The sequence below is a fragment of the Dasypus novemcinctus genome, chromosome 27 (assembly GCF_030445035.2).
Source record: "Dasypus novemcinctus isolate mDasNov1 chromosome 27, mDasNov1.1.hap2, whole genome shotgun sequence".
In the NCBI taxonomy this organism is placed as follows: domain Eukaryota; kingdom Metazoa; phylum Chordata; class Mammalia; order Cingulata; family Dasypodidae; genus Dasypus; species Dasypus novemcinctus.
This window is the reverse complement of record NC_080699.1, coordinates 44,451,170-44,478,620: the sequence shown is the minus strand read 5'-3', so window position 1 is coordinate 44,478,620 and position 27,451 is coordinate 44,451,170. Positions and strand designations below refer to the sequence as shown.

The following is a 27,451-nucleotide window of genomic DNA, read 5'->3' as shown; positions in this document are numbered from 1 at the left end:
GTGCAGAAGGGATCTCCCTCCTCCATGGTCAAGCTCAAGTGACCAAAGATGATTAGTTAATTGCATTCTAAGGAGGATGGGTCTAGTTAAACCCAGAGTTTTCATTTCCTCATTGCAGTATAATGCTGAGAACCAGGAAAGAAAGGTTTGCTATCTCCAGTTTTTCTTTACCTTCACACTATGCCCCGTGTCTCTAAATCAATGGTTAACAAATACTTAAGAAATAGTGATTTGGAGTACCTAATTAGTAACCTGTGTGGGATGTCCATATGTTTCTGTCTAGTCCTCATTTTCTGTTTGGGGGAATGACATACAGTAAAACACTGGGTAAAAATAATCTGTTAGAAAAGCATGAAAAGGTGTGGAGTTCAGAGATGTTGGCAAGGAATCCTCCTGGAATGCTGCTATAATGTCACATTCTCTCACTCTACCTCCATTCTTCCTGTCCCTGTGTCTGAAATCATTGTCTAGACCTTTCTCTGAGTATGAGTCTGTCTTGTCTCCTCTAGTTTAAACTTCTTGGGGAAATCATATCAGTTTTTTAAACATACTGTATTACTGCCCCAGAGCCCAATTTACTTGGGTTTATTAACCTGGTTTTCAAAAGTAACATCTGAGGGCATCTTTCATTATCCTCTTCTCCAGATTGACAAAGTAGTAGAGCCTGATAATTAAGTGTTTAACTGTCATTCCCCAGAACTCTCATATCCTTCTTGATACTTTGTAAAGGTGATGAACCTCATAGCTAGAAAAAGAAAAAGCTTTTCTTAACCTTTTTTGCTTTCCTTTAATTAGGTTAAACCTGTATTTCATATGACTAATGTATTTTTCTCCTTTGAGTGTCCCTAGAGTCTAAAGATAGTTGGTGTGTTTTGTTTTTTTACCTCTTATAGAGTGCAATTAATTGTATTTTTCTCCCAGCATGGGTGGACACAGTATGGGACCTGGACTTCACAGAGACTGAGCCTCTGGATCCCAGCATAGAAGCAGAGATCATAGAGAATGGATTGGATGCATTCATACAACTCTATGAAAGTCTTTTCCCCTTTGCTACTGAAGAGCATGGATCTACAGAGGTAAAAAAAAAAATCAAACTAGCCATCTTTAGGTGTTAGAAACAGAAGATAAAAGTCACTATAATCTAAAATTTAGCCTTTTAAATATATGGTTCATAGGCATACAATAAGAGTAGAATAAAGAATGTCTTTTTTATTAGAATAGCCTATGCGCTTCCCTTCAAAAGATTTAAGGTATTAGTCTGTAACTTTTAAAAAAATCATGACCATTTTTTAGAACAGCAAATTAGAGGAAAAAAGACAAGTAGAAGAAAGATAAACCAAACCAAATATGAAAAGTAGGCCAAGAAAAATGTAAATAGCTATTTAAGCATGCCTTAACTTTAAGAAAATCTGATTTTATTTGTAATTTTTAAAAAAAAATCTGAGAAAAGACTATTTGAATTACCAACAGATTTATCCAGAGTTCCTTTAAATATTGAGTTCTTACTAGAGCACTTATTATATCATTAACTGCTTATCAAAGAATGGAAAGACTAAGAAGCAGAACAAAAATAATTAGCTATTAACATCTGAACCGTTTAAATGAGGGCTTTTTAGGAAGGGGCCCATGAGCTTAAATTGAAATTCAAAGAAACATTCTTGTCAGGACATGTTGGTGCAGGTGCGATGTGTTTATTAAGTAATAAACGGTAGAGTGTGGACTTAGCAAGGGGTCTCTGGTTTTCACATGACTGGCAGAAGGGTCCGTGGAACAAAAAAGGTTAAGAACCTTTGATTTAAATAAATGAAAAATATTTCAGTTAAAAGTTTCACATAGCTGTTTAAAGCTTTAATCATCTAATTAGACATTTAGTAAACACAGTGCTGGGCCCTGCATTAAGTACCTTAGAAGAGAAAGTGATGGTTACTGTAAAGAGCTTCTCTCTCTCTTCAAGGAATCAGAGGCTTAAGTACTGGCTCCCAGAACTTCCACTCACACTTCCCTGGCCAGAGTAAGTCTAGTGCCTACATCCAGCTGCAGGAGGGTAGATCTACCATGAGTCTCAGGCAGAACTGCAAATATTTGGTTTGTAAATATATTAGTTTCCTAGCTGCTAAAACAAATACCATACAGTGGATAGGCTTAAATGGCTAATTTATTGGCTCATGGTTTTGAGACTAGAAGTCCAAGAGCAAGGCATCAGCAAGGCAATGTTTTCTCCCCAAAGACTGCGGCATTTGCGTCTGGCTGCCACAATCCTAGATCCTTGGTTTTTCCATCACATGGCAATGCACATGGCAGATCTCCTTTGTCTTTTGGGTTCCATTGACTTCCAGCTTCTGGCTGTTCTGTGACTTCTCTTTCCAGGTCCAATCTCCTTTGCTTTTTAGGACTTCAGCCATGTTGGATTAAGGCCCACTCCGTTTCAGTGTGGGCATAGCCTAACAATAACATCTTCAACGGTCTTATTTACAAATCGGTTTATGCCCATAGGACCAGGGGTTGCAATCTGAACATGCCTTTTGTGGGGGACCCAGTTTGATCCCCAAAAGTAACAGTTGCTTTAAAAGAGGTATAGATACCATTTAAGGAGCATGGAAGAGGGAGAATGTAGGACTGGGAAGACCTCTGAGAGGCAAGTCCTGAAGCGAGTCTTCAGAAATGGGTAGAATGTTGACTAGCGAAAATGAGAGTTGTAGGATGTTCCAAGTGAAGGGACAGCCCATTGGAAATATGCAGGGAATATTTAGTGTGAAGTATAATAACAGTGATGTACAGAATTTCAAAAGATGTGGTGGGATGTGGGACTATAAGTTAGAGGGAGACTAGATCACAGCCCGATGTGGGGCTCCACTAAGGGCGGGTCAGAAATTTTAGTAGGGTGTTTATTGTATGCCTGATTGTGTTCTACACATTAGACCCATTTAATCCTCATAGCCAGCTCTATGAGGAGGAGGTTGCAGTGAGTAATAGGCTAAGTAAGGTGAGTAGATCTCTTTAAGATAACTATTCTTGACTGTGGATAGACTGACATCAGAAGAAATGGGACAGCAGGAGATCCCTTGGGAGACTCACGTCCTTGGTTTGTCTTTATGAGTGGGGTGTGATCTGGAGTCACAGTTGTGGGGGCTGGAAAGTAGAGTTACAAGGGACTTTGGGCTTTGTGAACAAGTCAGCCTTTGTCAAATTTCCAAGGTATGGTACAGACTGCTAAGTTGACTGGGTATAGGGAGTGAGAGAACGAGTTGTCAGAGATTACCAAGCTTCCAAAACTAGGAGGGTAATGATACTGTTAACCAAGGTGGAGAATAAGGGAGAAAGCTCAAGTCCAAATGGGAAAACTACAAGTTCAATGTTAGGCATTGGAGTGTGAGATTCTGTTAGGAGCTATTTAGGGAGTGGAAAATATGGGTCAGAAGTCTACAGGAGAAGTCAGGATCTCCAGATCAGCCAAGGGCTGCATGAGTCAGAGAGGGAAGGGGACAGACTGAACCCCGGCAATGTAGGTTCACCGGGAGCAGGAGAGCAACTGGGGGAGTCACGGGCAGGGGCAGCCTAGTGTACAGGTGTGCAGCATTGGAGGTGGGAAGACCAGGAAGGGGCCATCGCATGGGATGCTGCTGAGGTGACTGGGGGCTGCCTCCTCAGGCAGGGATGTGGGGGCAGCGGGGTGAGATTGTCCTGGGGACCACCAGGGCGGCACAGTGGGGTAGAGTGAAGGAAAGGAGAGTGCTGAAAGGATTTGAAATGGCTTCTTTTGAAGGTGGCACCTGCTAAGCACGGGGCCTAATCCAAGGTATCACCTTTCTTTTCAGGGAAGCAGGTATATAAGGTCTGATTTCTTGAAGGCCTGTATTTTTTTCTGAGGTACTCAGAATAAACCATATTTAGTTGCTGCTGTGTTCAGTTTATAGCAATTGTCTACTCATATCTAAGGCTATTTGGTAATTGCATTGCAGCAATAGCAAAAACTAGCATATTTCCTAATATTTTGTTTTCACCTGCAAACTGTAGCAGAACATGATCAGCTTTATTATGCAGACAGGTATCCCTCAATATTTTAAAAGAATTTAGGCATGTGTAAGTAGAAGAGCTCTTTAGAAAGGAAAAATTCAAGAATGAATAAAGCCTTCCAATTTTGTCTGTAGCTTTCCAGTAGCAATGGTTAAAATGATTTTAGGTCATTTCGTTCCAAGCTATATGACAGTACCTTAAAAATGGCTTATCTAATCTGTTTCCCCAGTAACATTTCTCTCATAACAATGTGTTGCAGTTACAAATACTGATATACACAAACAGCTAATTTCTAAGAAAAATGTGTACAGTACTGCAGCATAATGAGTGTGATATCTACAGTAACTTAATGCCAATTTTTAATATATACGGTACTGCTACCTTTTACTGCCAAATCACAGGTTAAAAGTTGTTACTGCAGCCCTCTGTTTTGCTTATATTAACTGGTGTTTAATACAAAGTGCAGGCTTTTTAAAGAGTTCTCTTGTGTTTAAAACTAAGATAAGTAAAACAAGACAATGCAAGAGGTGGAGAGATGTAATGTGGTCATGTGAATGTTCATTCCAGTAAAGTGTCTATACATGGCTATAAGAAAGGATTGGTTGCTGAGCTTCGTGTTGGAAATTGTCCTGCTGTAATAGGTGCTTGAAAAGTTTTATCTTAAAATGATTAAAAACTTTTTAAAAATTCTTAAGAGAAATGAACATCAATTTCCTCAAACATTTTATTCATGTTGAACTCCTTTTCTGATGGTGGCTACATGAATTGTTATCACAGTATTTTAAATTTTGTATTGTGTTTTAAACTTGTTACAGTTTTGCTATCCAGTGAATATCTAGCTGAATATGTGGTCTCCCTGAGCCATTTTGATAAGCAGGATGACTGGGAAACCCCTGCCCCTTTTCTGAGCAGTGTGCCTCTTTTAAAATCAAATGAGTACGGCGGCGGACTTAGCCCAGTGGTTAGGATGTCCGTCTACCACATTGGAGGTCCACGGTTCAAACCCCAGGCCTCCTTGACCCATGTGGAGCTGGCCCCATGCGCAGCGCTGATGCGCGCAAGGAGTGCCATGCCACACAGGGTTGTCCCCCACGTGGGGGACCCCCGTGCACAAAGAGTGCACCCCGTGAGGAGAGCTGCCCAGGAATGGCACTGCACACATGGAGAGCTGACACAACAAGATGATGCAACAAAAAGAAACACAGATTCCTGTGCCGCTGACAACAACAGAAGCAGACGAAGAAGACACAGCAAATAGACACAGAGAATAGACAGCCAGTGTGGGGGCGGGGGAGGAGAAATAAATAAATCTTTAAAAAAAAAATTTAAATGAGTGCTGCAAAGGTCAAAAAAAGAGAGATAGAAATTAATTCCTTGGTGTGTTTTTCATAGTAAAAAGCATGCAACAATGATGAATTTTATAAATTTGAGGTTGATATTCTAGGGCTTATTTCCTTTCTGACCTAGGCCTACTACATGTTTTGAGGGAGAGACTTTAAGGTGTCTCTCCTACTCCTGTCACCCACAACCTGTAGAACATTTAAATAAATGGCTCTGGTTTCCTCAGTAGAATGAAAACTGGCATTTGGGTCCCTTTAAAATAGATGGAGGAGTAACTTGTCTGAGGAATTACTGACTTAGGGTGTCCCAGAAGTCTTAGTGCAGTTTTAGGCTTTAATAATTTTAGAAGTTAGTATGCTTCAAACTTACTTAAAAATTTGGGGAGTTTAATTATTTAAATATTTATTTATCTTTGGAAATTTGAATAATATTTAATTTTAATTTTTTCATTTTAGTTCCTTTGAAGATGGCAAACATTGCCATTCAGAGTCTACCCTTTTTGTAAAGCATTAAATTTCAAACAATGTATTTCCCCATTTCTCTAATCATCTGCTTTTGTAATCTCCCACCCCCACACCCCTAGAGCATTTGGACCTTCTTCACTGAGAACAGTGTCTCCCACAGTGCACTGGTGGCATTATTCTATCACTTCGTTCAAACAGTTCATAAGAAAAATGTCAGTGTACAGTATCGAGAATATGGCCTTCATGCTGCTGGGCTTTATTTTCTGCTACTAGAAATACCAGGTTTGTATAGTCAGTGTGATATGACAAACCTTTTATTATATTTTCCCCTGCACAGTTTGCAAGTCTTATACTTTATTTTCTCACTTACACAGTGGGGCAGTGGTCATGCATCTCATAGGCTTGGTCTGAGAGTTAGTATGGGAAATATTTGGCATTTTGTAAGTGTATAAAAAAATGTCTTTTTCTTTTCTTTAAATGTGTTTGCTTTCTGGCATTATTCTGTGTCTATACCCTAATACAAATAGTATGTGTGGATAAGACTGGCGTATGTGTGGAGATGTTTCCAAGCTGTAAGAACTCACACTCCCCCCCATGCCAGTATGAATTTCTCCTAACTTCCTCTCCAGATTGAGGATGATTCATCCAGTATCCCCCAGTTAACCATCTTGTGTTCCTGGAACCCTCTGGGTTTTACATATCCCTGGGTTTTTTTTTTTAATATTTATTATTATTATTTTTTAATTACATTAAAAAAATATATATGAGGTCCCATTCAACCCCACCACCCCCGCCCCCCACTCCCCCCACAGCAACACTCTCTCCCATCATCGTGATACATCCATTGCACCTGGTAAGTTCATCTCTGAGCATCACTGCACCCCATAGTCAGTGGTCCACATCATAGCCCAGACTCTCTCACGTTCCATCCAGTGGGCCCTGGGGGGATCTACAGTGTCCCGTAATTGTCCGTGAAGCACTATCCAGGACAACTCCACGTCCTGAAAACACCTCCACATCTCATCTCTTCCTCCCGTTCCCCACACCCAGCAGCCCCCATGGCTACCGTTCCCATACCCATTCCACATTTTCTCTGTGGACATTGGATTGGTTGTGTCCATTGCACACCTATGTCAAGTGAGGGCTTAGATTCCACATGGGTACTGGATGCACTCTTCCCGCTTCTAGTTGTAGACACTCTAGGCTCCATGTTGTGGTGGTTGACCTTCTTCAACTCCATGTTAGCTGAGTGGAGTAAGTCCAATAAATCAAAGTGTAGGAGCTGAAGTCTGTTGAGGCTCTGGGCCTGGGTGTCATATTATCAGTCCAGAGATTCAAATCCCCTACATATATCTTAAACCCAGCACCAACTACAATTCCAATAAAGTAGCATGCAAGTCTTGTGAAAAGAGATCCCCTCTGAGTCCATTTCCATCACGCAGAAACACCAGCTCCAAAGAAGGGCCATCTGTCATGGCAGTGAACCCCTTCTGCCATGACCATAGAACCCGTGGGTCTCTTTATCCCTCAAAAGAACCAATACCTGGGGTTGTATCTACCTTATCTGTCTCTTAGACTCTGTTCAGTTGTACATAGGGGTATTCCTTCTGACAACCTCCAGACTCTTTTTTAGAGACAGCCTTATAATCTCATTTCTCCTTTCCATTTCCCCCTTACATTAGGTCAAACCGCTTCCCAAAGTCATGTTATTATATGTAGATAGGTATATTCTGCTGTTCCACATTGAATCTTTAATTCAAGGTCATTTTCTAGTTGCTTCTTCAGCTGGTATGTGGTAGTGATCCCTCGGTGCCAGGGAGGCTCATCCCCGGGTGTCGTGTCCCACGCTGGGGGGAATGCATCACATCTACACGCTGAGTTTGGCTGTGAGAGTGGCCACATTTGAGTAACATGAAGGCTGTCAGGAGGAAACCCCCAGGCACAATGCTACTCTAGGCCTTGTTCTTATTGCAGATGCATAGGCTCAAAAGTGTAGCCATTAGTATCAAGAGCCCACTGTTGGGCCCTCCTTCCTTCCTGGTTCTTGCCGTTGCACCTGGAGGATTGCCGCTGCTCTCCCAGGGCCCACAACAGTGACCCCCCGGCCAGGAGCCCAGTACCCCCCCAGCTGTTGTTTTTAATTGTTTCCACTATGAGTATATATAGACATTACCATATACCCTGGGCATATGCCCTGTATAACTCCCTGTCAACCATATATATCCTGTCAATAACATCCCATATCAGTATTCCTCCGCTGCCATTGTTGAACCACTCTGTGATCCAAAACTTCCCGTAAAGTGAATCCCAACATAATGTCAGCTTCAGAAGAGTCTTAGATCACCAAAATTCATATATACAATATACAGTATTTCCCCAGATCCACCATAAAACCTTTTCCCTTCCACAGCAATAATCTTTTAACTTATTCATATCATATTTCCTGAAACTGATGTACAGATTCCGAAACTATAGTTTTCAAACAAAGTAACCTTTGTGCTTACTATGTGGTCCATACTTTAGGTTGTACAGTTTTCTAAATTTTTTAGTTATCCTATGTTTTGTCTTATGGTTTTCATTATTAGTCTGTCGTCCCCTATATGTTTTTGGTGTGATATTAGCTGTTTTATATTCATCCTCGTGTACTCTCACATAACTCCTCTTTTGCCCCCTTATTTACCTTTGTTCCATCCATTGCACATCCATTTTCCCCTCCCCTTAGGGCCCACAACGCCTGCCAATCTAATGCCCTGGGAGCCGTCCTTTCTCACGAGAGATACAGTTCTCTCTATTCGACGGCATTAGTCTTCCCCAGGATATGGGTCCACCCCACCCAATGGTAGAACCCACCTTGGCAAAATGAGCCTTCAGCTATTCCCTCCGGAGTCCTCCCGCATCAGACCATACCCCCTGAGCGTCCTAACCAGGTAACCCTCCTACTTATACTTTGATACGTTTTACTCAACATTTAGTTCTCAATGAACTTCTGGCACTCTCCCATGTTTGTTATCCCTGGGTTTTTGTTTTGTTTCTTTTTAAACTTTATTTTTAACTAATTTCAGATTTTACAGGAAAGATACAGAAATAGTACAAACCTGGGGCGCAGATGTAGTTAAGTGATTGAGTACCTGCTTCCTATGTATGAGGTCCCAGATGCAATCCTGGTCACCTCCTTTAAAAAAAAAACAAAAACAAAACTCCAGTGTATTCCAAATACTCTCATCCACCAATTTTAATCTTTTGCCACGTTTGCTTTATTGTTCTAACCATCTCTCCATTTGTTTTAGATCTGTCAATCTATCTTTCTATTACTTTCTGAACATTTGAGAGTAGATTGTATTCACCATGCCCCTTGTACACTTAATCCTTTCGTATTTCTTAAGAACAAGGACATTCACATATAAAAGCACCTTTTCATTAAATTCACAGGTATCTGATTTTGTGTGTGTGTGTGTTTACATTGTGGTTTATATTTTAGACTACACAATTTTCTAAATTTTTAGTTATCTTATGTTTTACATTATGATTTACATTTTAGCCTATCAGCCCCTATATATTTTTGGTGTTATTTTACATGCTTATATCCATCCTTGCATACTCTTGCGAAACACTTCTATTGCCCACAAAGGTACATTGGTTCTGTCTATTCAATACCTCTTTCCCCCTCCACCTAGGGCCCACAGTGACAGTCAATCTTCATTACTTGAAGGGCCATGTTCAGAGATAGTTGCAACAGTGTTGAGGGCTTGACATGCTCAACTGCCCTGATGCCCTGGGAGCCACCATTTCTCTTGAGAGATACAGTTCCCTCTATTTGATGGCATCAGTCCTCCCCATGATGTGGGTATACCTTAACTCTCATTATATGGGTCTCTATCCAATGATACAACCCACTATGGCAAAATGAGCATTCACATATTCCCTAGGAGCCTGTCCTGCATCAGATTATCCCCTTTAAGCATCTTAAAGAGGTAATTTTCCTTGTTATATTTTTGGAAAAGTTTTCTCAGCATTATGCTCTCAACCAAATATCTGAAATCTCCTATGTTCGAATGTTGCCCCACCCTCCCCCCAATTTCTTGGGCAATATTACCCATCCCCCCATCCCTAGCCCCCTCAAGCCTGCTAAGTCCCACCCAAAGGTAACCCTATGCCCCCATTTTATCCCTTCTTTGTACATACACTTACCTCCAGTTTATCATAGATTTCACCCATGTAGGTGTCAGCTTACATCCTTCCTCTACCCCCGGATTTCCTGTAAGCCTATCATCCAGTCTCTAGCTCTCTTAGGCAGCTTGGTTTACTTATTTCATATCATTGAGGTCATGTAGTACTTGTCTTTCAATGCCTGGGTTGCTTCACTCAACATAAGGTTCTCAAGATCCATCCATGTAATCACGTGTGTTTGTAGTGTGTTTGTTCTTACAGCCGAGTAGTATTCCATTGTGTGTATATACCACATTTTATTGATCCACTCGTCTGTTGATGGGCATTTGGATTGATTCCAACTTTTGGCGATAGTGAACAATGCTGCTATGAACATTGGTGTGCATATATCGGTTTGTGTCCTTGTTTTCAGTTTACTGGGTATATACCCAGCAGTGGAATTGCTGGGTCATATGGCAGATCTGTGGTTAGTGTTCTGAGAAACTGCCAAACTGTCCTCTAGAATGTTTGGATCCTTTTGCATTCCCACCAGCAGTGGATGAGTATTCCCATTCCTCCCCATCCTCTCCAGCATTTGTAGTCTTCTCTTTTTTTCATAGCTGCCAGTCTGGGAGTAAGATGGTATCTCATTGTAGTTTTGATTTGCATTTCCCTGATAGCTAAAGATTTGGAGAATTTTTTCATGTGCCTTTTAGCCATTTGTATTTATTCTTTGAAGAAGTGTCTGTTTAAATCTTCTTCCCATTTTTTAAATGGATTGTTTATCTTTTTATTTTCAAGATATAGGAGTTCTTTATGTATGCAGGTTATAAGTCTCCTATCCGATACATGGTTACCAAATATTTTCTTCCATTGCGTAGGCTCTCTTTTCATTTTCTTGACGAACTCCTTTGAGGTGCAGAATGCTTTAATTTTGAGGAGGTCCCATTTATCTATTTGTTCTTTTGCTGCTTATATTTTTGGTGTGAAGTTCATGAAGCCGTTTCCTATTACAAGGTCTTGTATATGCTTGCCTACACTGCTTTCCAAAGTCTTTATGGTCTTGGCTCTTATATTTAGGTCTTTGATCCATCTTGAGTTGATTTTTGTATAAGGTGTGAGATGGTAATCCTCTTTCATTCTTTTACTTATGGATATCCAGTTCTCCAGGCACCATTTGTTGAATAGGCCATTCTCTCCCAGTTGAGAGGGTTTGGTGGCTTTATCGAATATTATATGGCTATATATATGAGAATCTTTATCAGAACTCTCAGTTCGGTTCCATTGGTCTTTGTGTCTCCTTGTGCCGATACCATGCTGTTTTCACAACTGTAGCTTTGTAGTATGTTTTGAAGTCAGGTAGGGTGATTCCTCCAATTTCATTTTTCTTTTTCAATATGTTTTGGCTATTTCATAGTTAGTTTTTCTAGTTCCTTAAAGAAGACTGTGTTGATTTTTATTGGGATTGCGTTGAATGTGTAGATCAGTTTTGGTAGGATAGACATCTTAATAATGTTTAGTCTTCCTATCCCTGAACAGGGAATATTCTTCCATTTATTTAGGTCTTCTTTGATTTTCTTGAATAGTCTTGTGTAGTTCTCTGTGTATAAGTTGTTTTACATCTTTAGTTAAATTTATTCCTAGGTATTTGATTTTTTATTGACTATTGTAAATGGTATTTGTTTCTTGATTTCCTCCTGATCTTGCTCATTATTAGTGTACAGAAATGCTACTGATTTTTGCGCATTGATCTTATAACCTGTGACTTTACTAAACTCATTTATGAGTTCTAGAAGCTTTGTTGTAGACCTCTAAGGGTTTTCTATGTATTGGATCATGTCATCTGCAAATAATGAAATTTTGACTTCTTCCTTCCAATTTGAATGCCTTTTATATCTGGTTCTTGCCTCAGTGCTCGAGCAAGTACTTTTAAGACAATGTTAAATAAAAGGGGTGAGAGTAGGCATCCTTGTCTTGTTCCTGATCTTAGAGGGGAGGATTTTAGGATTTCACCATTGTAAGTGATATTGGCTGTGGGTTTTTCATATATACTCGTTATAATGTTCAAAAAATTTCCTTGTATTCCAATCTTTTGCAGTGTTTTTATCAAGAAAGGATGCTGTATTTTGTCAAATGTTTTTTCTGCATCTATAGATATAATCATGTGACTTTTTTTTTTAATCTGTTTATATGGTGTATTACATTGATTGATTTTCTTATGTTGAACCATCCTTGCATACCTGCAATGAATCCCACTTGGTCATGTGTATAATTCGTTTTATTATGTGTTGTTGAATACAGTTACCAAGTATTTTGTTGAGGATTTTTGTGTCTAGGTTCATTAGAGAAATTGGCCTATAATTTTCCTTTCTTGTGGTGTCTTTGTTTGGCTTTGGTACTAGGGTAATGTTGGCATCATAGAATGAGTTAGGTAATGTTCCTTCAATTTTTCAATTTTTTCGAAGAGTTTTAGCAGGGTTGGTGTTAGTTCTTTCTGGAATGTTTTGTAGAATTCACCTGTGAAGCCTTCTGGCCCTGGGCTCTTCTTAGTTGGGAGGTTTTTAATGACTGATTCTATCTCTTTACTTGTGATTGGTTTGTTGAGATCATCAATTTCTTCTTTCGTCAATATAGGCTGCTTATGTATTTCTAGGACTTTGTCCATTTCTCTGAATTGTCATTTTTGTTGGAATATAGTTTTTCAAAATATCCTCTTATGATTGTCTTTATTTCTGTGGGGTCAATGGTGATATCTCCTTTCTCATTTCTTGTTTTGTGTATTTGCATCTTCTCTCAGGTATCTAATTTTAAAACTTTTTCCTGACTCCAAAAAGAAAACTCATACCTGTTAACAGTCATTCCCATTTATCCTTCACTCCAGGCCTGGTAACCCCTAAGCTGCTTTATAGATTTGCCCTTTCTGGACATATCACATAAGTGGAATCATACAATATGTGGCCTTTTGTGTCTGGCTTCTTCTACTTGGCATAATGTTTTCCCAGTTCATCCTTGTTTGATAACATGTATTGATAACATGTATCAATACTTTATTCCTTTCTATGGCTGAATAATATTCCATTGTATGGATATAACACATTTTATCCATTCTTCAGTTGATGAGCATTTGGGTTGTTTCCACCTTTTGACTACTTTGAATAATGTTGCTAGAAACATTCTTATACAAGTTTTTCTGTGGATATGCTTTCATTTCTCTTGGACACATACACATACGTGCACCTAAAAGTGGAATTTCTGGGTCATGTGGTAACTGTTTAACCTTTTGAGGAACTACCAAACTAAAGCAACTGCATCATATTAGCGTCCCAGCAGCAATGTATGACAGTTCCAGTTTCCACATCCTAACCAACCCTTGTTATTGCGTGGCCTTCATCTAGCCAACTAGTTGGTGTGATGCGGCAGCTCGTTGTAGTTTTGATTTTTATTACTTTCCTAATGACTAATGATGTTGTGCAAATTCTCATGTGCTTATTGGCCATTTGTGTGTCTTCTTTAAAGAAATCTATTCAAACCATTTGCCAGTTTTTAATTAGTTTCTTCATCTTTACTGTTGAGTTTTAAGAGTTCTTTATATATTCTAAATACTAACTCCTTATCAGATGCATGATTTGCAAATATATTCTGCCATCCTGTGCATTGTCTTTCACTTTTTTTTTATTACATCATTTGAAGCACAAAATTTTTATATTTTGATGAGGTCCAGTTTATCTATTTTTCATTTTTCACTTGTGCCTTTAGTATTGTAGCTAACAAACCATTGCTTAGTCTAAGGTCATGAAGATTTATTCCTAAATTTTCTTCTAAGAGTTTTATAATTTTAGCTCTTAGACCTAAGTTTGTAATCCATTTGTGTTCATTTTTGCTTAAAATGTGATGTTGGGATCCAGCTTCATTCATTTGTTTGTGAATATCCAGTCAACATAGTGCATTTGTTTAGGACTATTCTTTCCCTGCTGGATTGTCTTGGCATCCTTGTTGAAAATCAATTGACAATAAATATAAGGGTTTATTTCTGCACTCAATTCTATTCCTTGATCTGTATGTGTATCTGTTTGCCAGTAGCACACTATTTTGATTACTGTTGATTTTCTACTTGTCCCATCTTATATTTTTCCCTCTTCCTTTTTTGGATGAGGTATTTTTTCAGTATTCCATGTTAGCTTTTTCAACTTATTAGCTATACCTTTTCGTATGTGTATGTGTGTATTTCTTAAGTGCTTGATCTAGGGTACACAATAAGCACTTTTAAAAATCTATCTTCTGATTAGTATTGTACCACTTTACACAAAATATAAGAACCTACAAACAGTAGTTTCCTTCTTAGGTTTCTGGATGTTTAATTTTCAACAAATTTGGAAATTTTTCTGTTATTATTTCTTCAAATATTTTTTCTCTTCCCCTATTTCCTGGGACTTCAGTTATTTTTATGTTAGATTGCTTTATAGTCTCCCACAGGTCACTGAAGCTCTATTCATTTTTTTGTTTTTGTGCTTCTGTTGTGTCTTTAAGTTCATTGATCTTTGTTTCCACAGTATCTAATCTAGTGGTATCCCTCCAAAGACTTTTTCTTTTGAGATCCACAATTTCCACTTGGTCTTCCTAAATTTTTTTCATTTCTTTCCTTGTTATGCTGATCTTTTTCCTATTACATAAATTATTGAGCATACTTACAGTACCTAGTTTAAGGCTCTTGTTAATTTCATCATCTCTGCAGCTTCTGGGATTGTTTCTATTGACTGATTTTCCTTTTTTTAAAATGGGTCACATTTCCTGCTTCTTAGCATGCCCAGTAATTTTTTATTGGATGCTACATATTTTGAATGTTAGGTTGTTGAATGTCTGGATTTTGTTGTTTTCTTTAATGAATGTTGAAGTATATTTTTGTAGGCAGCTTTTGGTAGATGAACTTGATCTTTTGAGGCCCATTTTGGAGCTGTGTTAAGGCAGAGAACAATTGGCTTTCCTCTAGAGATAGTTTAACTCCACTTTTCGGGTGTTCCTTCTGAGGTCTCTGCAGGCTGCTTCTGGTGTTAAACAGGGTCTCTCCACTCTAGCTGGTCAGAACTCAGCCATGTCTCAGCCCTGTGTGAACTCTGAAAATTGTTCAGCTTCTAGCTCCTTATATGGTGTTCTTTCCCTATCCTTGTGGAGTTTTACCTTGTGCTCGCATGGGTTAATTTTCAGCACTGTGCAGATTGCTGAACTCTGATTTCTGTATTCTTATCTCAGTAAGACCATCTTAATCTCCTTGGGTTTGCCATTCCTCTGCTATTGTCCAGAAATTGCCTCTAGACACTGGACTAGGGCAGTCTTAGGGTTCACATTAGTTTCCCTTTTCTCAGGGAGTACATTTCTATACTGCCTCCTGACTAGTGTTCTAAAATGGTTATTTCATAAGCTTTTATCCAGTTTCATAGGCAGCGGGGCAGGTATCAAACCATCATGGCCAAAGCAGAACACTTGTTACTTATTTCTGATTGCATACTCTTGCTTACTCCCTAAGGCTGAATATGATAATGGTACTCCTTTGCTAAAGAGTCAGTATTATTCAAAGCTAATGAAAAACTATTATTTTGCTTTTAATCTGTTATTACAGAAATATTTAAGACAATTAAATCTATTCCTCTTTATTCTCTATGAATAGGCAGTATAGCCAATCAAGTATTCCACCCAGTGATGTTTGACAAATGTATTCAGATTCTAAAGAAGAGCTGGCCTCAGGAATCTAACTTGACTCGGAAAAGAAAGAAAGACCAGCCTAAGAGCTCACAGACTAATCCAAGAGGAAATAGAAAAAGAGTAAAGCCATCCAGAAGAGAGGATATTGAGGTAAGAAATGGAAAAATAAGCATACATATATATATATACCTACATGTGAGTTTGATTTATTTAAGATTGGCTTTATACTAAAATGTGGTTTCAGGCATTTGGTTTTAGCTGAAAACTGACTTATCCTGAGCTATCTGATATGACTGTAAGTTGCCCCTTGGGCTTGGTATGATACCGAGAGTACCTTTCTGCTTTGTGATCTTTTCATCCTTCTGATCATCTCTCCCCAGCCTTGTTCCCAGGTGAGCTCGACAACATGTGAACTGGCACATTTGGTGCACATCGTCTTGTTATTAGAGAGAGTGGTTGAAATGTCCATACTAGAGTAATGGAATGAACTAATTCCAAATTTTTTGTGACTAGGCAGGATGGTAGAGGTTCATTGACTTTGAAACTTCTAAGAAACAAAGGAATTCACACTGATACAGATGACAGAGCTGGAAAATATCATAGCAGTCACTAATGCGTCAATTTACAGCTGTGTACATGGGAACCTGGACCAGTCAAGGGACTTGGGTGCAGTCAGCTCACTGCAGTGATTCAGCTACTCACTGGAGTTTAACTAAACTTGATTTGAGAACGTTGAAAACCATGGGACAGGGGAACACGTGTAGCTCAGTGGTTGAGTGCCTGCTTCCCATGTTCAGGGTCCTAGGTCTAGTCCTCTGTACCTCCTAAAAAGAAAAGAAAAGAAAACCACAGAACAAAGGGTTAGGCCTTGTTACCAAGTAGTCACCTGTACCTTTTTTCTTCATAATCTAGATGGATGAAATTATAGAAGAACAAGAAGATGAAGATAATATTTGTTTTTCTGCACGGGACCTTTCTCAAATTCGAAATACCATCTTCCACCTTTTAAAGAATTTTTTAAGGCTTCTGCCCAAGTTTTCTCTGAAGGAGAAGCCACAGTGTATACAGAACTGTGTGGAGGTGAGAGAATTCCAGGAACTGTGCAGCAACCTCAGCTGTGCACACTACAGCTAATACTTTTTTTCTTTTTTAAGATTTATTTATTTATCCCCCCTGTTATCTGTTCTCTGTGTCCATTTGCTCTGTGTTCTTCTGTGACCGCTTGTGTTCTCATCAGGCGGCACTGGGGATCTGGGTCTCTTTGTTGCTTCATCTTGCTGCGTCAGCTCTATATGTGTGCGGCACCACTCCTGGGTGGGCTGCAGTTTCACATGGGGCAGCTCTTCTTGTGCAAAGGCCACTCCTTGTGCAGGGGGAGGTACCCTTATGCGGGGGCATCCCTGCCTCGACCACCACTCCTTGCACGCAGCAGCACTGCGCGTAGGCCAGCTCATCACACAAGCCAGGAGGCCCTGGGTATCGAACCCTTGGACCTCCTGTATGGTAGGCAGATGCTCTGTCTGTTGAGCCACATCCGCTTCCCTACAGCTAATGTACTTAATGAGCTACAGCGAGCAGGGAAAAACAGGTCTTTTCTTGGTATCTTTTTTCCAGATCTTTGTGGCATTAACTAATTTCGAGCCAGTTCTTCATGAATTTCGTATTTCACAAGACAGGTGAGCCATCATTTCTTCCAGTGCTAAAATATAAATATAGTACAATAGGTTTTGTTCTGGCAGAAGTATAAATGCCATTTTATCCTAATTGGCTTGCAGAGTTTTAATCATTTAATAACGGCATATGGGGTTAGTGTATATTCCAAGTAAAATTGTATCCATTAAATTGTCTTTTGCCTTCTTTAGAAACCTTAACCAAGCAAAATACATACCAGAGCTGGCCTATCATGGATTGTATTTGCTGTGCTCCCCAATTCATGGAGATGGAGATAAGGTAAAGGAAACAAGAATGTAATTTAGTTACTAGCTGGATTAAAAGCATATGAACCATGAAGTTGAAAAATGTTAACAGCATTTAATATAATGACATTTTAATTAACTGCATCATTTTTGTTACCTTTCTCATTTATGTAATAACAAGTATCACTGTTTCTGTTTATTGCCTACTCTTCATTACTGAGTTTTTACTCAAATACTTGATAGCCGCAGCAACTTATTTTTCAGTTTCAGACATATAAAATGATTCCAGTGTAAATTAAGTAGGAGGAACAGGTAAGCTGGTGAATAGTTACTTTTATAGAAATAGTCACCAAATTGCTCAGTTGTAGATTTTACAAATTTTACAATTGTAGAATATTCAGGTTTTTCATGGTGATTCATTTGTGCCTCAGTATTTCTGTTAGTACTTGTACTAATTTCTTCATGGTGTGGAGAGAACGGTCTTGTGGTTCCACACATTTGTGCATGCACTGACTCCACTGCTTACCACTTTGTATGCTTGTGTGAGTCACTTAACCCACTAACACCTCAGTGTTCTTGTCTGGTCAAAAGGGATACCTTCCCTTCCTCAGATATTTTGGGCCGATTAAATTAAATAATGCATGTGAAATGCTGAGCATGTGCCTGTGTAGAAAACACTCTAAAAAATGGATGTGAAGACTTATCTTTTTAGCTTCACTGTGTCTCAAGAGATGTGTAGTTTGTTTTTTTTAATTGTGAAAGTGTTGATTTGATGTTAGACAACATTAGTTTCAGCAGACCTTTGGTTACTTGACTTTGGACAACTGACATTTAGAGTCTCTCATTATCTGTAAAATATAAATAATATATGTTCTGCTTACTTCATGGAGTTGACAAAGGTTAAAATTAAATATGGTAAAAGCTAGCAATATATATGAATGTGCTCAATGCAATACCTACCACATATTTGGTTTTCAGTTAATGTATTATTTACTGAAGGAATAAACTAGTCAATTGAATAATAACTTAAATGAGATAATACTGTACTGCAAGGTACTTTGTAAACTTTAGGTAAAATACAGCTGTAAGATATTATTCCTCTTTCCAGAAGGCAGTATCAGTAGCATTCTTTGCCGTTTATGAATGACAGTTAATTCTCCATTTGACCTAAATTCTGGGCTGTAACATGCAGGGGGTGGGTAGAGAAACTAGATGATGTTATCATCATTGGAAGCATTTCTTATGCACTGTTTACATTGTGTATTTATCGAATGCCTGGTAACTGCCGAAGAAGCACATCTCTAGTGTCCACCAAGAGAGCATGTTGCTCTAACTCCCTTCCGATGGCTTGAACTGGTTTACTGTGGGCTATAGCCCTGCCTCTGAGGCACTTGGATTCTGTCAGAGGTAACACTGAGCTTTCTTTTTTCTTCCAGGTTATTGGATGCATTTTCCACCAAATGCTAAATGTGCTGCTAATGCTGGAAGGAGGTGAAGGGCCCCACCGTGCCCCTCTGACCGTCACTTCGCAAGCCGTTCACAGCAGGAATCAGGCAGTCCAGTTTATCAGGTGAAGCACACATGTTTAATTTTCCCCTTTTTCTTCCCTCTCTCTCAATCCCCTGGGCCCTGAGCAGGACTTCTGATACCCTGTGCAGTTAGAACTTCTGATCCATTTCTGGTTTGGGGGTCAGAATAAAGCACTTCTAGGTCAGGCCGTTGGGGTGGTCTCACTCGCTGTTGGCGGCTCTGCACTGGGGCCTTGGTAGAGGGAGAAGGACTCCTCAGCTGCCGGGTCAGAGCCAGCCTCTGAGGAGGCGCAGCTGCTGCTTCTCATTGCCTACTTCAGTGTTACCCCTCCAGCAAGCGTCTCTTTCTTTTTCTTCCTATTTCCTCTCCTCTGAGTCTCTTTCCTTGTGTTCCTTGCCACTTTTCCCTTGTTCCTTCTCATTCTCTGTTCCCTTCTCCCTTCAGAAAAGACTTCCTAAAGCAAAGAGTTATGTCATTTTCTTACTTCTTAGCAGTAAATGATTGGCTTATTTTCCTCTCCCGAGCCCCTCAGCTTCTCTCTAAAGTCACAGGTCTTAGCTTTACTGGGAGAGGTGTCTCTGCCATGTCATTTGCATGGAGCATAGAAGCGATGGAGAGAATTGGTAGGTATGTGAGTATGCTTATGCTTGATGTGGTGTGTGGTGAGTATTGACCCACGGATAGGCAGACTGCCACCTGATCACTGAGCAGCTGTTTCTGGCTAAGGATTTTTAAACATTAAATAATTAAGATGTTTTAAGTGGAAACACTCACTTTGGTTCTTCAGTGAGAGTCCATGATGCCAATTGCAGTAATATTCAAATAATGGGACAAATAAACTTAGGCCTAAAAATGCTGTCAAATCCAGGCATTATAATCATTTCTTCTTGGGTTAAAGTTTGGAGAAATTAAATAAATGCTCCATTAAAGTAGCAGCATTTCTCTGAGCGACCACTAGGTGGTACTGTGTCCTCATCTATTACATATTTACCTAGGAAAAGGATCATTTCCCCCTCCTGCATGCATAGGAAATACTCAATAGTGTTTCTGTTACAACACTTTATATTTTGGTTCTATATTCTATTGAAACAGCCCTTGTAATACAGACGTGTAGGTTATTTTCAATATTTAGGAAATCTGAAATAGAAGAGTATAGAGTTTTTGAGGACAGTCAAGGAAAATTACTGTTGTATTATAATAATAGGTGTATTATAACCGTGAGTTGAGTGTGTTTTTCTTTTAAATAGCTCACTTGTGGATGAACTAAAGGAAAGTATATTCCCAGTTCTTCGTATCTTACTCCAGCACATCTGTGCCAAGGTACCATTTGCTTTAATAATAGTAATACTAATACTAAGTATATGGTACATGTATATATATGTATGTGTATAAAGGTATATGTGTGTGCCTGTTTGTTTTCAGGAATGAGTCCATACCATTACTAAATAGTTTTATTTAATAGTCACTAGATGTTCCCCTAGAAAAAATGTTCTTTAAAAAGATAAACTTTATTCTAGAAGATTTTGAACATATACAAAAATGGAGAGAAAAGGGTGATAAACCACCACATACCCATGCCAACTTTATAACAGTCATATGCAATTGCAGCCTTTCTTGCTTGCCTCCCACCCCAACCCCTCAACAATACACACACTGGGTTTTTGTTTCATTTGGTCTGGTTTTTTTGGTTTTTTTTTGAGCACTTAATAAAATTATATTTGACCTGTTTCTGTAGCAATTATTGTTATTCATTTGGTTGCATTTTCTGTCATTCTTTGCTGGCTTTTGCAATAGTGTGAGAATAAGTACTTGTGTATTCCAGTGTCTCTAAAAAGATGAAATTTTGTCCTAAAATTAATTCTAACAAAGAAATTAACAATGGTATGAGTTGTTTAAAATAAGGTGAAGAAATAGTTTTGAATGGTTGGGCTCAGATGAAGCAAACATGTTTTTATTACCTTAGTAGCAATAAAGAAGTATGAGAGGGTTTTAATAATCCATATACCTGTATTTGTTAGTATTCTGTCTTTAGTTTTTATTATCTCCCAGTCATCAGCAGATTTTTAAAAATGTATTATTATTATTTTGGGGGGCACCGTGTGTCTTTGCATCCTCTTTCCTCAGCCAACATGGAATTCCTTTATCTTTCCAGATGGTGGTGTTACACAGATAGTTTTGGGTTTTTTGGTTTGTTTTTTTTAAATATATTTTTATTACAGAAGTTGTGAACTTACAGAACAATCACACTCATGTGTAGAATTCCTATATAACAACCCTTCACCAACTCACGACACCATGATGGGATATTTGTTACAGATTATACCCCCCTATTATTAACACAGTACATTTTTGGCATTGATGCAAGAATATTACGGTATTGCTGTTAACTGTAGCCCATAGGTTACATTAATTGTATTTTTCCTATGCTTCTCCACATTCCCACCACCCTACAATGGTGACTTACATACATTTTAGTTCATAGAAGGACATTCTTGCATTTCTGTTAGCCACAATTCTCATCTACTTCATTTGCTGTGTTATTCAGTCCCTCGATTATTCCCTACCTTTCTTTCAATTGACATTTGCATCCCTAGATTACTATATTCAGTTACTATCCCATTTATAAACCAGCTGCTATTCACTAGCATGTGTTACCATCAACTCTCTCCATTTCCATAAATTTATTGTCAGATTAATTAAACCTTATACATACATTAAGCATCAGTACTGCTTCACAGCCCTCCTCTTACCTCCTATTAATCTATATTCTAGGTTTTAACTCTATGCATTTGTTTTTTGTATTTAGTTTGTATTAGTGAAACCACGCAGTATTTGTCCTTTTGTGTCTGACTTTTTCACTTAGCATAATGTCTTCAAGATTCATCTGTGTTACGGCACTTGTCCCAATTTCATTTCTTCTTTCTGCAGCATAGTATTCCAGCATATGTGTATACCGCATTGTGTTTTCCATTTATTGGTTGATGGACATTTGGGTTGTTTCCATCTTTTGGCAATTGTGAGTAACGCCGCTATGAACATCGGTGTGCAGATGTCTGTCAGTTTTCAGTTCTTCTGGATATGTTCTAAGTAGAGGAATTGCTGGGTCATACAGCAGTTCTATATTTAGCTTCCAGAGGAACCGCCCAATTGTCTTCCACAGAGGCTGCACCATTCTACATTTCCACTAACAGTGAAGGAGTGTTTCTATTTCTCCACATCCTCTCCAGCACTTAGAGTTTTCTGTTTTTTTAGTAATGGCCATTCTGTGTGATGTGAGGTGATATCTCACTGTCATTTTGATTTGCATTTCTTTAATAGCTAGTGATACGAAACTTTTTTTATGTGCTTTTTGGCCATTTGTATTTCCTCTTTGGAGAAATGTCTATTTAAATCTTTGCCTGTCCCGGCCCGCGGGACGGTAACGGGGGCTCGAAACCTGCCGAGAAAGAATGGTGGGACAAGAGACACAAAGAATGACAGCAAGACAGTGTTCTGATCAAGCTGCAGAATTTTTATTGAGGGAACAAAGCATATATACTCTTGGGAAGGGGGAGGGCGGTGGGTGGAGGTAGAAGCTAGGGATTGGCTGTTTCTGTTGCTGAGGTAGAAGACGGACTTCAGTTTCACGTCTTGCGCCTGCGCACTATCTTATCAGTCTGGGCAGTGGCGGGAAGTGGAGAACAAAGGAGCAGGGAGGGAGAAGAACAAGGAAGTGGGCTCTGCTCTGGTGGCCATGTTGCCGGCATTGCTGAACTCAGTGTGTACTCGTATTGACCGCTCCCAACATTTGCCCATTTTTAAAATTGAATTGCTTATTCTTTCTTTGTTGAGTTGTATGATCTCTTCATATAGAATGGAAATCAAGCCTTATCAGATATATGATTTCCAAATATTCTCTCCCATTGAGTGGGCTGTTTTTTTACCTTTTTTTGTTTGTTCTTTTTTGGGTTTTTTTTTTTAGGTATTGGGTATAGGGTTCAATACCCCGGCCTCATATGTGTGAAGCCAGCACTCAACCACTGAAGGACATTGGTTTCCCCTTTTCACTTTCTTGATGAAGTCCTTTGAATTACAGAAGTGTTTGAGTTTGAGGAGGTCCCATTTATCCATGTTTTCTTTCATTGCTCCTGCTTTCAGTGTAAGGTTTAAGAATGTGCCACCTACTACCAGATCTTGAAGACGTTTCCCTACATTTCCTTCTAGGAGCTTTATGGTTCTAGCTTTTATATTTAGGTCCTTAATCCATATTGGTTAATTTTTGTATAAGGTGTGAAGTAGGCATTCTAGACTGTTCTGCCCCAGCTGGGTGGGTTTGATAGCCTTGTCAAAAATCGCTTGACCATAAATGTGAGTGTCTGTTTCTGAACTTCAGTTTGGTTCCATTGGTCAATGTGTCTATCTTTTTTTTTTTTTAACTAAAGTTAATAGATCACATAGAATATTACATTTAAAAAAACATAAGAGGTTCCCATGTAACCCACACTCCCCCACCCCCATCATTTTTGTAAATTGTATTTTTTTGAAGATACATACATCACAAAAAAGATTACATTATAAAAAAAGTAAGAGGTTTCCGTATACCCCCCATCCTTCCACCCCCACTCCTCCCACATTTTAGCAACCTCCCCCATCATTGTGGCATGCTCATTGCACTCTGTGAACACATTTGGAGCACTGCTGCACCACGTGTATAATAGTTTACTCTGTAGTTCATGCTCTCCCCTGGTACATTCAATGGGTTATGGCAGGATATATAATGTCCAGCATCTGACCCTGCAATATCATTTAGGACAACTCCTAAGTCCCAAAAATGCCCCCTCATCACATCTCTTCTTCCCACTCCTGCCCTCAGCAACTACTGTGTCCACTTTCTCCCCATCAATGATACAATTTCTTCTATTAGTAGTCATAAAAGTTTTATAGTAGAATATCAATAAGTCCACTCTAATCCATACTTTATTCCTCCATTCTGTGGGCCCTGGGATGGTGATATCCACTCTGTCTTTTTATCAAGAGGGACCTTAGATTCCACATGGATGATGCATGCAATTCTCCTGCTTGCAGGTGTAGACACTCTCAGTACCCTGATGTGGTGGTTGACCATCTTCACCTCCCTGTTAGCTGACCTGCGTAAGTCCAACAAACCAGAAAGTAGGCGTTGAAAGTCTGCTGAGGCTCAGGGCCCAGCTGACATATGGACAGTCTAGAGATTCAAGTCTCCTGAGTATACACCAACCCTAGCACCAACCAAAGGTTCAGTAAAAGTGACAGAAGAGGCATGTGTAGAAAGGTCACATCTGAGTCCAACTACATCACACTCAGCGACACAAATTCCAAAGTAGGCTCTACTGACATGGTACTGAGCACCAGAGCTATCTGCTATGACCATATCCCTGTGAGCCTCTGTAGCCCTCAGGAGAACCAGTACCAGGGGTTGTGCCCATTTTGGCTGTTTCTGGGGTCCTCCTGAGGAGTGCATAAGCGTGACCCCTCTCGTGACCTCCTGACTCTTTTTTGAAGACTTTTAGCCATATAAACTCATTTGTCTTTGCTATTTCCCCCTTTTATTAAAGGTCAAAAAACAGATTTTAACACATGATCCTACATGTGAGCTGAGATATTGTGCTGGTCTGAGTTGACCCTTTTATTCAAGGTCTTTTTCTGTTTACATTACCAGCTGGTGCTTGGTAGTAATCCCTCAGCGCCAGAGAGGCTCATCCCTGGGAGTCAAGTCCCACGCTGGGGGGAATGTAATGCATTTATATGCTGAGTTTGGCTTAGAGAGTGGCCACGTTTGAGCAACATGGAGGCTCTCAGGAGGTAACTTTTAGGCACCCTGCAGCTCTAGGCTTAGTTCATATTTCAGGCACACAGACTCATAAGCATAGTCGTCAGTATCAAAGTCTCATTATTGGAAAATCCTTTGTTGGTCTTTGCCGTTGCACTTGGGGAATGTGATAGAGCTCCCCTGGCTGGGAACTCGGCACTCCCTCTCTTGTCATTTGTAACTACTATGAAAATACCCAATGAATATCTGAACATTTTAATATACCCTATATACATGCCCTGGAGAACTCCCTCCCAACCATGTGCCCCCATATCAATAACACCCCACACCAGTGTTCCTCCCCTGCCATAGTTGAACCTCTCTGTGGTCTTTCAACAATGAAGCCTAATATATTGCCAAATTCAGTTAATAGGAAAATGAAATGTAGTGATGGGTTTAAAGATTAGAGGTATACGTACTAATTTAAAAATACTAAGATAAAATAATAAATTGGTGTATTAATAAAAATGAACAAGTTTTGTTTTTAACTTTTTGCCTTTCATCCCTGTAATAGGTATTCCCCTGTATTACAGTGTCAAGGCACTTTTTTTTCATTTCTTCCTCAATGTCTGCATCCATTCCTTTTTAAAAAAATTTTTTTCTGATTTTTAATTTTGTCATCAAAAAAGTTTTAGATCACAGTAATTCTCATATACAATATAGGAGACTCCCATATATCCAATATCAAACCATTTCCCCCTTCCCCAGCAATGAACTTTTTACATGTCCATGTTACATTTGCTGTGACTGATGTACAGTTTTGAAACATAGCTTTCAAACATGGTTCCATTTTGGTTTACATTATGGTTTATATTTTAGACTGTACAATTTTCTAACTTTTTAGTTTCCTGATGTTTTACATTATGGTTTGCATTTTAGCTTATGCACTTGTATACATTTTCGGTGTATGTTCACATGTCCTATATCCATTGTTACATGATCTTGTGGAGCAGTTCCTTTACCCCCCAGTTGCCCTGCTTCCATCTATTCTTTACCTTTCTCCCCCTCCCTTCACGGCCCACAGTGACAATCCATCTTCATTACTTGAGGGACCAGATTTATAGATACTTGGAACAATACTGAGGGCTTGACACACTAGACTGCCCTAACCCATTGGAAGCCACCTATTCTCTTGAGGGACACAATTCTCTCTGAGAACATCAGGTCTCCCCAGGAGGTGGGTATACCTTCACACACATTATATGTTCTCCACCCAATGATTTAACACACTATGACACACTGAGCACTCACAGACTCCCTAGCAGCCTGCCCCTGTGCCAGATGCCCCCCACCCAAACACCTTAAACATGTAATCCTTCCTTATTATATTTTCTAAAGAGTTTTCTCAACCTTATAGTTTCAACCATATACCTGAGATTCTCCCATATTCACCTGTTCCCCCTGGCCCTCCCCCCAATCCTTGGGTCATCTGACCCATCCTCCCAACCCTAGTCCCCCTTAAGCCTGCAAAGCTTCACCCAGTGGTATCCCTGTGCCCCCATCTTATCTCTTCCATGTACAAATATTTACCTCTAGCTTATCATAAATTTTATCTGTGTAGGCATCAGCTTGCAACCTTCCTCTCCCCCTCCCAGAGTTCCTGTAAGGCTATCTTCCAGGCTCTAAGAGTTCTCTGAGATAGCTTGGTTTGCTTGTTTCATATCAGAGAGGTTATATAGTATTTGTCCTTCAATACCTGGCTTGCTTCACTCAACATAAGGTCCTCAAGGTTCATCCATGTTATCACATGTGTTTGTACTGTATTCCTTCATATAGCTGAGTAGTATTCCATTGTATGTATATACCACATTTTATTTATCCATTCATCTGTTGATGGGCATTTGGATCCAACTTTTGGCAATAGTGAATAATGCTGTTATGAACATTGGTGTGCATATATCAGTTTGTGTCTTTATTTTCAGATCTTCTGGGTATATACCCAGCAGTGGAATTGCTGGGTCATATGGCAAATCTAGTTTTTTGAGAAACTGCCAAACTGTTCTCCAGAATGGCTGGATCCTTCTGCATTCCCACCAGCAGTGGATGAGTGTTCCCATTCCTCCACATCCTCTCCAGCCTTTGTAGTCTTCTGTTTTTTTGATAGCTGCCAGTCTTATAGAAGTAAGATGGTATCTCATTGTAGTTTTTATTTGCATTTCCCTAATAGCTAGTGCTTTTGAGCATTTTTTCATGTGCTTTTTAGCCATTTGTATTCTTTGGAGAAGCATCTGTTCAGGTCTTTTGCCCATTTTTTTTTTTTAAGATTTATTTTATTAAATCCCCCCCCTCCCCTGGTTGTCTGTTCTCTGTGTCTATTTCCTGCGTCTTGTTTCTTTGTCCGCTTCTGTTGTCAGGGGCATGGGAAGTGCGGGCGGCGCCATTCCTGGGCAGGCTGCACTTTTCTTTCACGCTGGGCAGCTCTCCTTATGGGGCGCACTCCTTGCGCGTGGGGCTCCCCTACGCGGGGGACACCCCTGTGTGGCAGGGTACTCCTTGCGTGCATCAGCACTGCGCAT

General features: G+C 39.5%; 1 protein-coding gene across 5 annotated transcripts in view; it reads left to right on the top strand.

Annotated features, from left to right (window-relative positions):
* The window catches only part of NCAPD3 (non-SMC condensin II complex subunit D3), a 98,611-nt gene that overhangs the window by 5,464 nt on the left and 65,696 nt on the right, over nt 1-27,451 (top strand). For 3 of the 5 annotated variants that reach the window (XM_071212435.1, XM_071212434.1, XM_071212436.1), the window contains exons 2-8: nt 922-1,076; nt 15,628-15,812; nt 16,575-16,742; nt 17,277-17,338; nt 17,525-17,612; nt 19,015-19,148; nt 20,356-20,428. In XM_071212435.1, the coding sequence (XP_071068536.1) occupies nt 15,660-15,812; nt 16,575-16,742; nt 17,277-17,338; nt 17,525-17,612; nt 19,015-19,148; nt 20,356-20,428 (678 nt within the window). In that variant the 5' untranslated portion in view covers nt 922-1,076; nt 15,628-15,659. Of the gene's footprint in view, nt 1-921; nt 1,077-5,938; nt 6,102-15,627; nt 15,813-16,574; nt 16,743-17,276; nt 17,339-17,524; nt 17,613-19,014; nt 19,149-20,355; nt 20,429-27,451 lie in introns of all 5 variants that reach the window. The other 2 variants (XM_058289290.2, XM_058289291.2) reach the window with 1 other exon arrangement.